Source organism: Neoarius graeffei, chromosome 18 (assembly GCF_027579695.1).
Source record: "Neoarius graeffei isolate fNeoGra1 chromosome 18, fNeoGra1.pri, whole genome shotgun sequence".
Lineage (NCBI taxonomy): Eukaryota > Metazoa > Chordata > Actinopteri > Siluriformes > Ariidae > Neoarius > Neoarius graeffei.
The window spans coordinates 29,622,784-29,638,053 of NC_083586.1; the positions used below are offsets into that span (position 1 = coordinate 29,622,784).

A 15,270-nucleotide genomic window follows, 5' to 3' on the forward strand; every position below is an offset into this window, starting at 1 on the left:
CCTAAATAAATACAGAATATGAAGATTTGCAAATCATGGAAACCCGATATTTCATTGAAAATAGTACAAAGACAACATATCGAATGTTGAAACTGAGAAATTTTATTGTTTTGTGAAAAATATATGCTCATTTTGAATTTGATGTCAGCAACACAGTTCAGAAAAGTTGGTATGGGGGCAACAAAAGACTGAAAAACTTGTGTAATGCAAAAAAAACCCCTAAATTTGGTTAATTGGCAACAGGTCAGTAACATGATTGGGTGTAAAAAGAGCATCCCAGAGAGGCGGAGTCTCTCAGAAGTAAAGATGGGGAGGGGTTCACCGCTCTGTGAAAGACTGCGTGGGCAAACAGTGCAACAATTTAAGAAGAACGTTCCTCAATGTAAAATTGCAAAGAGTTTGGGGATCACATCATCTATGGTACATAATAATCATTAAAAGATTTAAAGAATCTGGAGAAATCTCTGTATGCAAGAGACAAGGCTGAAAACTGACATTGGCCGTCTGTGATCTTCAGGCCCTCAGGCGACGCTGCATTAAAAGCAGACACGTGTCTGTAGTGGAAATCACTGTATGGGCTCAGGAACACTTCAGAAAACCATCGTCTGTGAAAACAGTTCATTTCTGCATCCGCAAATGCAAGTTAAAACCAGATATAAACAATATCCAGAAACACCGTCACCTTCTCTGGACCCGAGCTCTTTTACAATGGACTGAGGTGAAGTGGAAAACGGTCCCGAGGTCTGACGAATCAAAAGTAGAAATTCTTTTTAGAAATCATGGACACCACGTCCTCCAGGCTGAAGAGGAGAGGGACCATCCGGCTTGTCATCAGTGCACAGTTCAACAGCCAGCAACTGTGATGGTATGAGGGTGCATTAGTGCACATGACATGGGGAGCTTGCACATCTGGGAAGGCATCATTAATGCTGAATGATATATACACGTTTCAGAGCAATATGCTGCCATCCAGACAAAATCTTTTTCAGGGAAGGCCTTCCTTCTTTCAGCAAGACAATGCCAAACTGCTTTCTGCACATATTAAAAGTGCATGGCTCCATAGTAAAAGAGTCTGGGTGCTAAACTGGCCTGCCTGCAGTCCAGACCTGTCTCTCATTAACATTTGGCGCATTATGAAGCCCAAAATATGACAAAGGAGACTCCGAACTGTTGAGTAACTGAAAGTGTATATCAGGCAAGAACGGGACAACATTTCTCTTTCAAAACTACAGCAATTGGTCTCCTCAGTTCCCAAACATTTACAGAGTGTTGGTAAAAATAGAGGTGATGCAACACAGTGGTAAACGTGCCCCGTCCCAACTTTTTTGAAACGTTGCTGACATCAAATTCAAAATGAGCATATATTTTTCAAAAAACAATCACATTTCTTTGATGTGTTGTTTTTGTACTGTTTTTAATGAAATATAGGGTTCCCATGAATTGCAAATTATCGCATTCTGTTTTTATTTCCAGTTTACACAGCGTCCCAACTTTTTTGGAATTGGGGTTGTAGATGGGGTTTGGTCTTGATTGTTAAAACTCCATTTGTCTTTTTCAGGATGAGATTTCTGAAAATCCCAATTCTGTAGACATAAACTCGGAGGAGTTTGACCTCCTGTCACCAGAGATCAAACACGAGATTCTCAAAGACATGAAGGAGTTCAGCAAGAGAAGACGCACACTTTATCACAAACCTCCTGAGGTACTCCAGGCATCCCATTCATTATTAACATGCAGTACTATCTCAGTCCTCAGTTGTGACTTCTACTTGGGTGTCCTTGCAGAGGTCAGGGGACTTCTCTCAGTATCAGTTGGCAGGACTGCTGCAGAGGAACAACCTGAACCTACGACTAGAGGGTGTGGAGAAAGAAATGAACCAGCGCAGATGTGGAGCTGTGGAGGAGTACGGGCAGGGTGAAGAGCACAACGTTGAGTCACGCCGTCTTCTGTCTGAGGATTCTTCACATTATATACTCATCAAAGGTCAGAGAGTTGCTTTTGCTTTAATTTAGAGAAGTTGGTACCTTGGAGGGTCCTGGAGTCCAGTGCAGTTTGGTGATTTTGCCGCTCGATACACCGACTAAACCTGTTCATTATCTGGCAAGTTGAATCAGGGGCTGGTTGAGGAAGCAGAGCTCACACCTGGGGGTCAGCTGGGTTAGTCATAACTTATGCGTAAACCGAAATGCAACATAAAATAGCGTATCTCTTTTTTTTTTTTTTCTGAAATGTTATCTGCAGTATTTCCAACTGAAACTGAATATTTGGGTGGAAAATATATGGCTGGATTTCAATTAACACTCAGGATCTGATTGCCTTGTAATTATTGGCTAATATTTTGTTCCCTGTCCGAGCACACATTATGACATGTTCAACAAGCCAAACTCAACACCAATGGCGTTAATGCGAATGCCTCGCCCACCAATATGACATATTGAAATCCAGCCATATATTTTTCACCGAAATATTCAGTTTCAGTTGGAAATACTGCAGATAACATCTCATCTCTCATCTCATTATCTGTAGCCGCTTTATCCTGTTCTACAGGGTCGCAGGCAAGCTGGAGCCTATCCCAGCTGACTACGGGCGAAAGGCGGGGTACACCCTGGACAAGTCGCCAGGTCATCACAGGGCTGACACATAGACACAGACAACCATTCACACTCACATTCACATCTACGGTCAATTTCGAGTCACCAGTTAACCTAACCTGCATGTCTTTGGACTGTGGGGGAAACCGGAGCACCCGGAGGAAACCCACGCGGACACGGGGAGAACATGCAAGCTCCACACAGAAAGGCCCTCGCCGGCCACAGGGCTCGAACCCGGACCTTCTTGCTGTGAGGCGACAGCGCTAACCACTACACCACCGTGCCGCCCCTGCAGATAACATTTCAGAAAAAAAAAGAGATACGCTATTTTATGTTGCATTTCGGTTTACGCACAAGTTATGACCAAATGACGCTCAGCGTAAATGAGTACACCCCCTTTGAAAAGTAACATTTTAAACAATATCTCAATGAACACACACAATTTCCAAAATGTTGGCAAGACAAAGTTTAATATAACATCTGTTAACTTATAACGTGAAAGTAAGGTTAATAATATAACTTGGATTACACATTTTTCAGTTTTACTCAAATTAGGGTGGTGCAAAAATGAGTACACCCCACAACAAAAACTACTCCATCTAGTACTTTGTATGGCCTCCATGATTTTTAATGACAGCACCAAGTCTTCTAGGCATGGAATGAACAAGTTGGCGACATTTTGCAACATCAATCTTTTTCCATTCTTCAACAATGACCTCTTTTAGTGACTGGATGCTGGATGGAGAGTGATGCTCAACTTGTCTCTTCAGAATTCCCCATAGGTGTTCGATTGGGTTCAGATCAGGAGACAGACTTGGCCACTGAATCACTTTCACCCTGTTCTTCTTCAGAAATCCAACAGTGGCCTTAGATGTGTGTTTAGTCATGTTGGAAAAGTGCACGGCGACCAAGGGCACAGAGTGATGGTAGCATCTTCTCTTTCAGTATAGAGCAATATGTCGGTGAATTCATGATGCCATCAATGAAATGCAGCTGCCCGACACCAGCAGCACTCATGCAGCCGCACATAAGGACACTGCCACCACCATGTTTCACTGTAGGCACCATGCATTTTTCTTTGTATTCCTCACCTTTGCGACGCCATACAGTTTTGAAGCCATCAGTTCCAAAAACATTTATCTCGGTCTCATCACTCCAGAGTATAGAGTCCCAGTAGTCTTCATCTTTGTCAGCATGGGCCCTGGCAAACTCTAGGCGGGCTTTTTTGTGCCTGGGCTTTAGGAGAGGCTTCTTTTGTGGACGGCATCCATGCATGCCATTCCTCTGCAGTGTACGCCGTATTGTGTGACGGGAAATAGTCACCCCAGTTTGGCTTTCTACTTCTTTAGATAACTGCAGTGAACTTGCATGCCGATTTTCTTCAACGCTTCTCATCAGAAGACGCTCCTGTCGAGGTGTTAACTTCCCTGGACGTCTCTGTGAGATGGTTGCAGTTCCATCTTTCTTAAATTTTTGCACCACTTTTGCTACAATATTCTGACTGATAAGTAAAGCTTTGCTGATCTTCTTGTAGCCTTCACCTTTGTGGTGTAAAGAAATTATTTTCTTTCTTAGGTCTTGTGTCTTTTCTCTTCCATGTGGTGCTGTTGCTGACAGCATGAAATGGGGAGGGGTTTTCCTTAAGTAACACCCTTTTATAGTTAACTGTCTGCTGGACACCTGTGTAATGACTAATTAGACTCATCTGTGATTGTATTCTTGTTAAATTAGACATTTGTAGTCTAAAATTTAGCTTTGCTCCAGAGACTTTCAGTGGGGTGTACTCATTTTTGCACCACCCTAATTTGAGTAAAACTGAAAAAATGTGTAATCTAAGTTATATTATTAATCTTACTTTCTCGTTATAAGTTAAACAGATATTATATTAAACTTTGTCTTGTCAACATTTTGGAAATTGTTTGCGTTCATTGAGATATTGTTTAAAATGTTACTTTTCAAAGGGGGTGTACTAATTTACGCTGAGCACTGTATGTCTAGTTTTTCTTGTTACTAAATTGTTTGCCTCGAATATCCTTAGCTTAGATACTTTAACAGACTTTAAACTGGAAAGAAGCTGTTGAAGAAAAAACTATTTTTTACTTTTAAGCTTTGGATCAAATCCAAAATCTAATCAGTTCATCTGCTGGTGACAATGATCATTCTATATAAATCCTACAAACATTCGTTCTTGATGTAACAAAAATATTGGATGGATGGATGGATGGATGGATGGATGGATGGGAGACACACGCACGTACAACCCCGATTCCAAAAAAGTTGGGACAAAGTACAGATTGTAAATAAAAACGGAATGCAATGATGTGGAAGTTTCCAAATTCCATATTTTATTCAGAACAGAACATAGATGACATATCAAATGTTTAAACTGAGAAAATGTATCATTTAAAGAGAAAAATTAGGTGATTTTAAATTTCATGACAACAACACATCTCAAAGTTGGGACAAGGCCATGTTTACCACTGTGAGACATCCCCTTTTCTCTTTACAACAGTCTGTAAACGTCTGGGGACTGAGGAGACAAGTTGCTCAAGTTTAGGGATAGGAATGTTAACCCATTCTTGTCTAATGTAGGATTCTAGTTGCTCAACTGTCTTAGGTCTTTTTTGTCGTATCTTCCGTTTTATGATGCGCCAAATGTTTTCTATGGGTGAAAGATCTGGACTGCAGGCTGGCCAGTTCAGTACCCAGACCCTTCTTCTACACAGCCATGATGCTGTAATTGATGCAGTATGTGGTTTGGCATTGTCATGTTGGAAAATGCAAGGTCTTCCCTGAAAGAGACGTCGTCTGGATGGGAGAATATGTTGCTCTAGAACCTGGATATACCTTTCAGCATTGATGGTGTCTTTCCAGATGTGTAAGCTGCCCATGCCACACGCACTAATGCAACCCCATACCATCAGAGATGCAGGCTTCTGAACTGAGCGCTGATAACAACTTGGGTCGTCCTTCTCCTCTTTAGTCCGAATGACACGGCGTCCCTGATTTCCATAAAGAACTTCAAATTTTGATTCGTCTGACCACAGAACAGTTTTCCACTTTGCCACAGTCCATTTTAAATGAGCCTTGGCCCAGAGAAGACGTCTGCGCTTCTGGATCATGTTTAGATACAGCTTCTTCTTTGAACTATAGAGTTTTAGCTGGCAACGGCAGATAGCACGGTGAATTGTGTTCACAGATAATGTTCTCTGGAAATATTCCTGAGCCCATTTTGTGATTTCCAATACAGAAGCATGCCTGTATGTGATGCAGTGTCGTCTAAGGGCCCGAAGATCACGGGCACCCAGTATGGTTTTCCGGCTTTGACCCTTACGCACAGAGATTCTTCCAGATTCTCTGAATCTTTTGATGATATCATGCACTGTAGATGATGATATGTTCAAACTCTTTGCAATTTTACACTGTCGAACTCCTTTCTGATATTGCTCCACTATTTGTTGGCGCAGAATTAGGGGGATTGGTGATCCTCTTCCCATCTTTACTTCTGAGAGCCGCTGCCACTCCAAGATGCTCTTTTTATACCCAGTCATGTTAATGACCTATTGCCAATTGACCTAATGAGTTGCAATTTGGTCCTCCAGCTGTTCCTTTTTTGTACCTTTAACTTTTCCAGCCTCTTATTGCCCCTGTCCCAACTTTTTTGAAATGTGTTGCTGTCATGAAATTTCAAATGAGCCAATATTTGGCATGAAATTTCAAAATGTCTCACTTTCGACATTTGATATGTTGTCTATGTTCTATTGTGAATACAATATCAGTTTTTGAGATTTGTAAATTATTGCATTCCGTTTTTATTTACAATTTGTACTTTGTCCCAACTTTTTTGGAATCAGGGTTGTAAAACAGAAGCATAAAAACAAGGAAGCAATTGAATTTTGATTTCAATAATGGAAAGTTGTCTATTTTTTTTTTTATACTGGTAAATTGTTTTGTCTCAACAAGCTTAAAAAAAAACAGTTTTGGTTCCCGAGTGGCATAACAGAAAAGCCTTTGCTGTATTGCTAGGAGATCGAATCCAGATTGCATTGCATTACATTACATTACAGGCATGACACAAGGGAATTTTATTAGCACTCTTTCAAGGAAAAAAAAGAAAGTTGTACAATTACAGAGGATTTCTATAGAAAAGGAGCACAAGCCACTGGGAAGTAGTTGCGACTAATTGAGCCAAAAGGCTTGGGCTGAGCAATAGTAGTTATAAATTGCAAATTGTAGGAGAATACAGTACATCAATAAAACTCACATGCAAGAAAAAGTCACCCACCAGCAAAACATCAAACTAACGCACACAAAAAGCATAAGGGAAAAGGAAAGCAAGGAAAATTATAAAAATGAAAACCTTTAAACATGAACTGAAGTTAAAGCATTAACTCAAGTGTCTAGCTATCAATATAGCTAGAACGGGAGTTAAATTTAAGGTCCTCTTGAACTGAATTCCAGATTTTAGCACCAAGAAAATAGTCGTTAAATTTTCCAAACACTCGTAAGAGTTTTGTTCTAATTTTCAGAATTTAATACAACTTCTTACTGGTAAGTCTAGTGTTATATTGATGTATTCTGCTTACGGATGTGAAGAAAGATTTGAAAACAGGCGCGGAAGTATCTACACAAAAGTCAGACATAAAGCATTACTCAAAAAATTCAATCTGGAAATTTAAGCAGTCTTAAATCAAAAAACGGTGGAGGTGAATCAGCTCTGAATTCTGAAAAAGTCATTATTCGGACTGCTTTCTTCTAAAGATTAACCAGAGCGTCAGCGACACAGTAGCTCACACAGCCATGCCATGAGAAACTAGATTCGTTTATAATTAGCCAAGTTGTTCTTCATGAGAACAATTAGCTCTTCCAAACAAAACAATCAGAATCAAAATCCATTGAAACCTGAGGGAGGAGTAGAGATTTTCCTCAAAGTTTGTTAACCGGCCGAACTAGCAACTCGTTAATGAGAGATCACAAAACCAGAGAGTAACTTTTGTGCAGACTGATTAGATTTTCCAAACAAAACAATCAGAATAAAAATCCATTGGAAACTCAGGGAGGAGTAGCAGTTTTTGTGACTTGTGGATGGACGGACGCCACGTGATGGCAATAACTCATCATCTTACGGCCGGTGAGCTAATGAGAAGCTTTAAGGTGGTTGTGTAGGCATTGCATCAGTTATAAAAGGATCGATTAGGGCAGGGGTTCTTAACCTTTTCTACTTTAAGGCCCACCTATTCATATTTGTAACTAGACAGGGACACTCTAACGAGTGCAAACCCCGCCTTTTCCCTATTAAAATACATTGGGCGAAAATTTCGAAGTTCTGCCATGACCTTGACCTTTGACCTTTGACCTCCAAAATTTAATGGTTTCCTTCCTGGGTGATTGGCAACACATGTACAAAATTTGGTCCAAATCGATCCATTGGTTCTTGAGATATCTTGCAGACACACAGACAGGCAGACAGACAGACAGATACACACACACACAGACTGACGCAGGTGAAAATAATAACCCCTCCGACTACTGTCGGCGGGGTTAACAAGTCGGGGCCCATTAAAAAAAGATCCTCAATTATTTTGGCTCATCTATTCTATTAGAATTTAATAATCTATTGTAAAGTGTATTCATTGGATGCAACACCACTCCCTGTTACAGATGGGAGTCCAGGAATTAAATAAATGCAATAAAAACAAACTGTTTTTAATTGTAAGTATTGTATTTAAAACTGTATGGATGTGCCAGAAGCCAAACCCTGCATGCAGGGCATTCTCAGTCAGAAGGGATTAATGATCCAAAAGTGGAGTCTGGTCCATTCACACAAGAACTTATTGCCATGTTTGTGTACGGCAAACAAGCAAGTTATTAAAACCAAGAACACTCAAAAGAAGTGGATACAGAAACCACTCAATGGGATTAGATCCTTATACGCTAACAAAGAAGGGTTTTTCCTACGAGTTGGAAAATTATCCATCCATTGAGTTCTCCGACATCTTAAACTACCTGCTGCTGCAGACATCGTTCTACACGGACACGCAGATGAAAACCTGGAGGCATACAACTTATGTGGCTGGGTTAAAGATCTGTGGTACAATATGTGGCTGGGTTAAAGATCTGGGGGATCAGGACACTACAAGATAGACGGCGGTAGATGGATTTAAGTGCAGGAAGCGTGTTTTTCCTCTCCGTGCTTCCACGGAAGGCGGTCACATTTTCTCTGCTCTCCCTCATTTTTTTTCCCTGCTTGTGCTTCTTTGTCTCGTCTCGTCTGCTGTACTTTTTGAAGAGACTCTCCCCGCATTACTTTCTGAACTAAAAAAAAGCATGGAATTGATAAACTGGTCTCCTAACGAAATTAACACAGTTTTCTTGACGAGAAGCCTGGGTTCGGGGGAACCCGCCTGTCCTGCCAGAACGTTCGCGGCTGGTTACACGATGGATGCGTGGGAGCGGTGGCGGGTCGTGTGCCTGGCGATTCTTTCTGTGGAGGACATTGAAGATATCTACCTATTCGGAACCATGATTACAGGACTTTTGCTGATTGGATTAGGCATTGCCCTGGCATATCGAGGAAATCAGACAACGGTGACAGCTGTTCAAAGCCCCACAAAGCTGCCCGATATGATTGAAGCGGTGGGCAAAGCTGTCGGCACTAAGACTGTGGCTATTCAGAACTTGAACCACAATATGGTTGTTATCTTGGAGAAGCTTTCGGCTTTGCAAGGAATAAGTATTTCGGAGATCAATTTGAACAGAATGGGGGGCGCCGTGGCTAAAGCGCCATACTATGAATCTGGGGACCCGGGTTCGATTCCGACCTGAGGTCATTTCCCGATCCCTCCCCATCTCTCTCTCCCGCTCATTTCCTGTCTCTACACTGTCCTATTCAATAAAGGTGAAAAAAGCCCCCAAAAATATCTTAAAAAAAAACAAAACAATTTGAACAGAATGGACAGATATGGACGAGCAGTGTGGACGTGTAAAGACTGCGTCTGGAAAGACCAAACAATTTCTATCTTATCGACATTCGGCTCCCTGAGACAGCACCGGCCTTGGTTAAGGCCGTTGCTGAGACAACATTTCCCCCTGAAGGTCACTGCTGGGAGACGCTCTCGTGTTCCTTGTCCAACTTTCCGCGATCGCCGTTTTCATCCCCAGTGTGACAAGCGGGTGCGTGACCAGCGCCCTCATGGCTGCAGGAGCGGACGGCTGCTTGCTTGCGCTGGGTTACCTCTGCCTCCTCCCCTCAAGTCCCGTGTTTTAAAGTGTACTTGCGTTATTGTGTGCTTATGTGCGGAAGTTTTTTAAATGTTCCCACACTGTACTCCTGACAGGAGCATAGTGGGGGGGTGTTCTTTTTTTTTTTCTCATCTCTCCTCATGTTACTACTGTGTTTCTTTTTCTTTTATCCCTGTCTTCCTGTCCTGTTCCCCTCTGTAAGGACAGGTTGATGGTCAATTTCACTGGTACAGTGATAATAAAGGGTTGGTTCATTCATTCATTCATTCATTTATTTATTAGCAGCCGTGATATTTACAAAAATGAAAGCAAAGCCGAATCATAAGGCAGAGTATTTAAACAGTTATAAACATGGCTAGAAACAAATATGATGATGATAATACTTCGCAAAGCCTCTGTGAAAGCAGTGTCCATATCTGCATGTGCTGACTGCCCTCAAATCAGTATCAGGTGTTTCCCATAATGACTGGGTCCCAAGCGCGAGCACGGCTGCTCGAGCTGCACCAGACTTAAGTGCATGAAGGCATGACAGTCAAGTGTTCACCTACTGTGTGACCACAACTTTTAGCTCACGTGTACAGTATATCGCCATGCATCGCCACCAAAATGCCTCATTTTCATCGATAACCCATCACAAAGCATTATGAGCTGTAGTGTGACTGTAGCTTAATGAGGCAGACGTGATGTCGGATGCAACCCAGCAATTGTACCCTACTACAAGTAAAAATTAGCTTCAACTTGGGGGTGGGGGGGAATCATGGCCCTCTAGAAGATGCTTCGTGGCCCACTAATGGGCCGCAGCCCAGTGGTTGAGAAACACTGGATTAGGGTATAATATAAATCTTATCCAGAGCGAAGTACAACAAAACCTTGACATACCAACAGCAGTGGGCAGCCTGGGGAGCAGTTGGGGGTTAGGTGCCTTGCTCAAGGACACTTCAGCCATTCCTGCTGGTCCAGGGAATCAAACCAGCGACCTTTTGGTTCCAAAGTTGTTTCTGTAACCTGTAGGTCATGGCTTCCTCATCTATGGCCAGGAGCCAAATTGGCCATGCTCTCTAGGAGAGAGGCATGAAAACCTGTTTCTCTGTGATGCTAGGCAATGTTGTTGTTTTTTTTTTTTTGTGGGCTAATGGATGCAGAAGAGGGTAGATGGTGCTTTCCTCCAAGTGTTACACTGCCGTGTGATGCAGCATCAGCACCATTTTGGGATGGTACAGTTTTGACTTCAAGTTGTTTGAAGACTGTTTCTCCAACTGATTGTAAATCAAAAATGGAAAATTCATGCCTGGACCAGAGCAGAAGTGCAGTTATATTAGTGTCAGACTAATGCTTCTCAACCACTGGGCCGCAGAAGTGCCATCTAGTGGGCCGCAAATTTTTGTCAAGTTTGAAGCCAAATACTAAATAGTTCAGGATGTCGTAGTATCCCAAATCTGGTAGCTGGTTTGCCAAACACTTCAAGTGGAATAAATACATTTGTGGGTAAATTAAGAAGAACAAGCCTTTATTTTTGTCACGTTCCTCTTCTACATTTAATCCGTGCATCACACACACACACACACACACACACACACACACACAGAATGCGTGTGTGCAGTGGACAGAATAAATAAATACATTTGTGGGTAAATTATATGGATCTGTGATGCCTGCTGGAAGAGAAGAGCAGGGAGGATTGAGAATCGAGCAGTTGTGGTTTGTTTACACCCAATACTAAAACTTGTAGCGTCCTAGCAACCATTGCAAAGATGAGGACAAAAAGCCCAGAAACTCCTCCTTACCTGGGCATAAACAATACAGGATTCATCTCATAGTGTCCTGATCCTCAGATCTTTAACCCAGCCACATATAAAAAGTTGTACTCCTCCATGCTCTTCCAGGTTTTCATATGTGTGTCCGTGTAGAATGATGTCTGCAGCACCAGATAGTTTGAGATGTCTGGGAAATCCACAGGTGGATAATTTTCCATCTCATAACGAATGAATGAATAACTTTTTATTTAAACATAAGTTGATCAGCAGAGCTGGTGGGGTCGTGCATGTATAGATACAAATAATTACAAATACAAAAGACTAAAAATATACACAATCTTTCAAATCAAACTTTAAAATCTGTTATCTGTTTAGTTATCCTCACATTAAGTTAATTAATAGTATGCTTAACTATTGTCTTTGTATTTAGTTACAGCTACAATAGGATCAAAATTTATTCTACTAATGTCAAATTTAGCTAGTAAATTTCTTTCACAGGAAAAATCCTTCTTTGTTAGCGTGTAAGGATCTAATCCCGTTGAGTGGTTTCTGTATCCACTTCTTTTGAGTGTTCCTGGTTTTAATAACTTGCTTGTTTGCCGTACACAAACATGGCAATAAGTTCTTGTGTGAATGGACCAGACTCCACTTTTGGATCATTAATCTCTTTTGACTGAGAATGCCCTGCATGCATGGGTTGGCTTCTGGCACGTCCGTACAGTTTTAAATACAATACCTACAGTTAAAACTAGTTTGTGTTTATTGCATTTATTAAATTCCTGGGCTCCCATCTGTAACCGGGGGTGGTGTTGCATCCCATTAATACACTTTACAATAGATTATTAGATTCTAATAGAATAGATGAGCCAAAATAATTGAGGATCTTTTTTAATGGGCCCCGACTCATTACAAGTATAAATAAGCGGGCCTTAAAGTAGAAAAGGTTGAGAACCCCTGCTCTAGACCATATCTATGATAATGATTCTAAACATTAGCTAGTTCACTGCAGTGGTGTTACATTGACAGGAAGTAGGCTTTTAGAAGATAGAGGGTTATCCTCTGAACAGCCTCTGCAAACAAGTCAACAGTGGTACCTTTATAAATGGGTACTTAAGAAGGGGACCTTTGCTGTCCAGATGCCTTTCTTGAGTGGATGTTCCCTATTCACCTAGCTCAGGAGGTTTTCCCTCGTATACAGAAGTTGTTTCATTTTTGTGTTTTGTTTTGCAGCCAATCACTAGTCACTTAGTTATTCTTGCATGAATGTTGACAACTAATGCCGCTTTTCCACTACCAACGCGGCTGAGTTGGGCTGAGCCGTGCCGTGCTGAGTCGAGCTGAGCGGGGCTGTTGGAGTTGCATTTCGACTACAACCGCGCTGAACCGTGCTGGCTGGAAGTGGGTGGACACATTGGGTGGAGTTAGCGAAAGTGGGTGGACGTCACGTGATGTCGTTAAGCGGCACAAACAGTGACATCAGTGACCTTTTAAGTGGTAGTCTCACGACCCGGATAGTAAACAATAAACATGGAGGACATGGAGTCGTTAGTGTTGCTGGTCTTGGTGCTGTGGCTTGTTGTCACCGACAACGCCAACAGATACTGGTAAGAGCGTATAGATGAGGCGAGGCGCATAAGGCTTCAGAAATTCTCGTAATTCTTCTTCTTCCGGGTTTGCGGTGTTTACAGATCCCAGCATGCTCGCGGGGCGTGTGTGAGCGTGAAATCAGTGCACAGGGGAGTGTCTGCTCACGCCCCCAGCCTCACTCAGCTTGGTTTGGCTCGCTTCAGCCCTACTCCAAAACCGTGCGAGTTTTGGGTGCTAAGCAGGGCTGAAGCGAGCTGAGTCGTGCTGCTCTGAGGTAGTCGAAACGCGAGCCGTGTCGGGCTGAAGTGAGCTGAAGCGAGCTGAAGTGAGCTGAAAAAGGGTAGTGGAAAAGGGCCATAAGACTGGGCAATTTTCTAAAAAGCAATACAGATAAGACCACCTTAATTAGAACCCTGTAATAGGTTCAAAAATCCCCAAACTGTTCTGGCTCTTCTGGTATGTAGTATATAAGCTTTCATTGATCCCTTCCATCTGGTAGGAAGAAGGAAGACCAGGGTTATTTAGTGAATTGTTTTCTGTACTCATACAGGGCCCCAGAAGAGCACACAGACTTCTGAGAGCCATCCAGCCCCAGATCCTTGGTCTTGTGGCCCTTGGTCAAGGAAAGGAGGACTCAAGGGAAGGCCAGAGCCTCTTTGGCGCCCAATATCAGATGGCATTCCTGAGGAAAAGGAGCCATCTTCTTCCTCTACTTCATCAACAACTCCAAAACCAATCATTTGTAGCCAGGAACAGCCTTCAGATGGAGCTCCTCCCTCCCCACGAACCCTTCAGGCCATTCAGGCAGCTATGATGGACAGTAGCTCAGATGAAGATGAATTGGCCTCTATGAAAACTATCCAAGATGGAAGTAGAGCAGCAAGTTCTCAAGAAGGAACCGGTAGTGTGTCACCTCGCACTTTGCAGGCCATTCAGAGAGCCCTGGTGGAGGACAATAATGTATCTGAAGACCTCTGCAAAGAGGTTCAAACTCCGCAACGGAAGTGTATCATTGTCAGCAGCTCAGATGATGATGATGATGATCAAATAGAAAGCACAGTGATGGAAAGGAGAGTCTTGGAAGAAGCTCGGGAAGGAGGTGGAGTTTCTCCACAGACTTTACTGGCCCTTCAGAGAGCCTTAGGAGAAAAGGAGACATTTAGTGGGATTAAGCAGGTGGGGCATGTGGGTTTCTTGAGCAGTTCTGAAGGAGAGGAAATGGAAGAGGTAGTTGGAGTGAGGAGCAAGGAGTTCAAAGCTGCTACACTTGGTAAGGAAGAAGAGCATGAAAAAGGTGCCCGAGAAACAGCCTTCACCCCCTCAGATCTACAGTCTGGTGAGGACCGTTTGCCCCAAGATCATGAACCAAGCTGTAATTCTGAAAATAATTTCCTGCAGAAAGGAAGTTTGAGCATTAACTTAACTGAAGAGAGAAATGTCAAGAGTGAAGAGGAGGACAGCAGCTCTGAAGGTATGTGTGACTTTCTGCAAGTTCTTTGAAGGATTCAAGCTTTTGAACAGTATTTTCTGACATTTTCTAAAAGAAAACCCAAGTGTTGTTCTACATACAGTAGACCCTTTAATACCCCCCCAAGAGACAAGCAAAAAAGCCTTTTAAAAGAGCCCTATGTGTCTACACCAATTGCTATATTGTTGATGGCACCAGTGTTGTAGTCGAGTCACTAAACCTCAAGTCCGAGTCCAGTCTCGAGTCCTCAGTGTTCAAGTCCAAGTCATAAAAAAAATTTCGAGTCAAGTCCACTATTGATCCAAGTCGAGTCCGAGTACAAGACTCCAACCGCACCATTTGACGGTGGCTGTTTTAGCACCATTTAACATTTAGTTTGTTCCTGAACATGACGTATGAACAGGTGACTGTGCATTCTCTTTGTCAGGGAGTGTGAAGTATTCTGTCATAGACGGTTGGGAGACGGATGTAAGCACAGAAGGTGTGTTTATTAATACAAGTGAAGACAGGTCAACAATCCAGAACGGCAAGCAAAATCATAAAACAGTGAAACAGGCAACAGGTGGAGTGAGGCACAAACAGGCTATCGTAGACTTGGCAGAATCAAAGACGAGAAATAGGAAATCAA

The 15,270-nt window shown here is 42.4% G+C and overlaps 1 protein-coding gene across 1 annotated transcript in view; it reads left to right on the forward strand.

The window, feature by feature from the left end:
* ercc5 (excision repair cross-complementation group 5) overlaps positions 1-15,270 on the forward strand; it is a 55,220-nt gene that overhangs the window by 12,677 nt on the left and 27,273 nt on the right. Inside the window, exons 6-8 of the mRNA XM_060898651.1 lie at positions 1,559-1,702; positions 1,785-1,983; positions 13,725-14,645. Of these exons, the coding sequence (XP_060754634.1) occupies positions 1,559-1,702; positions 1,785-1,983; positions 13,725-14,645 (1,264 nt within the window). The remainder of the gene's footprint in view (positions 1-1,558; positions 1,703-1,784; positions 1,984-13,724; positions 14,646-15,270) is intronic.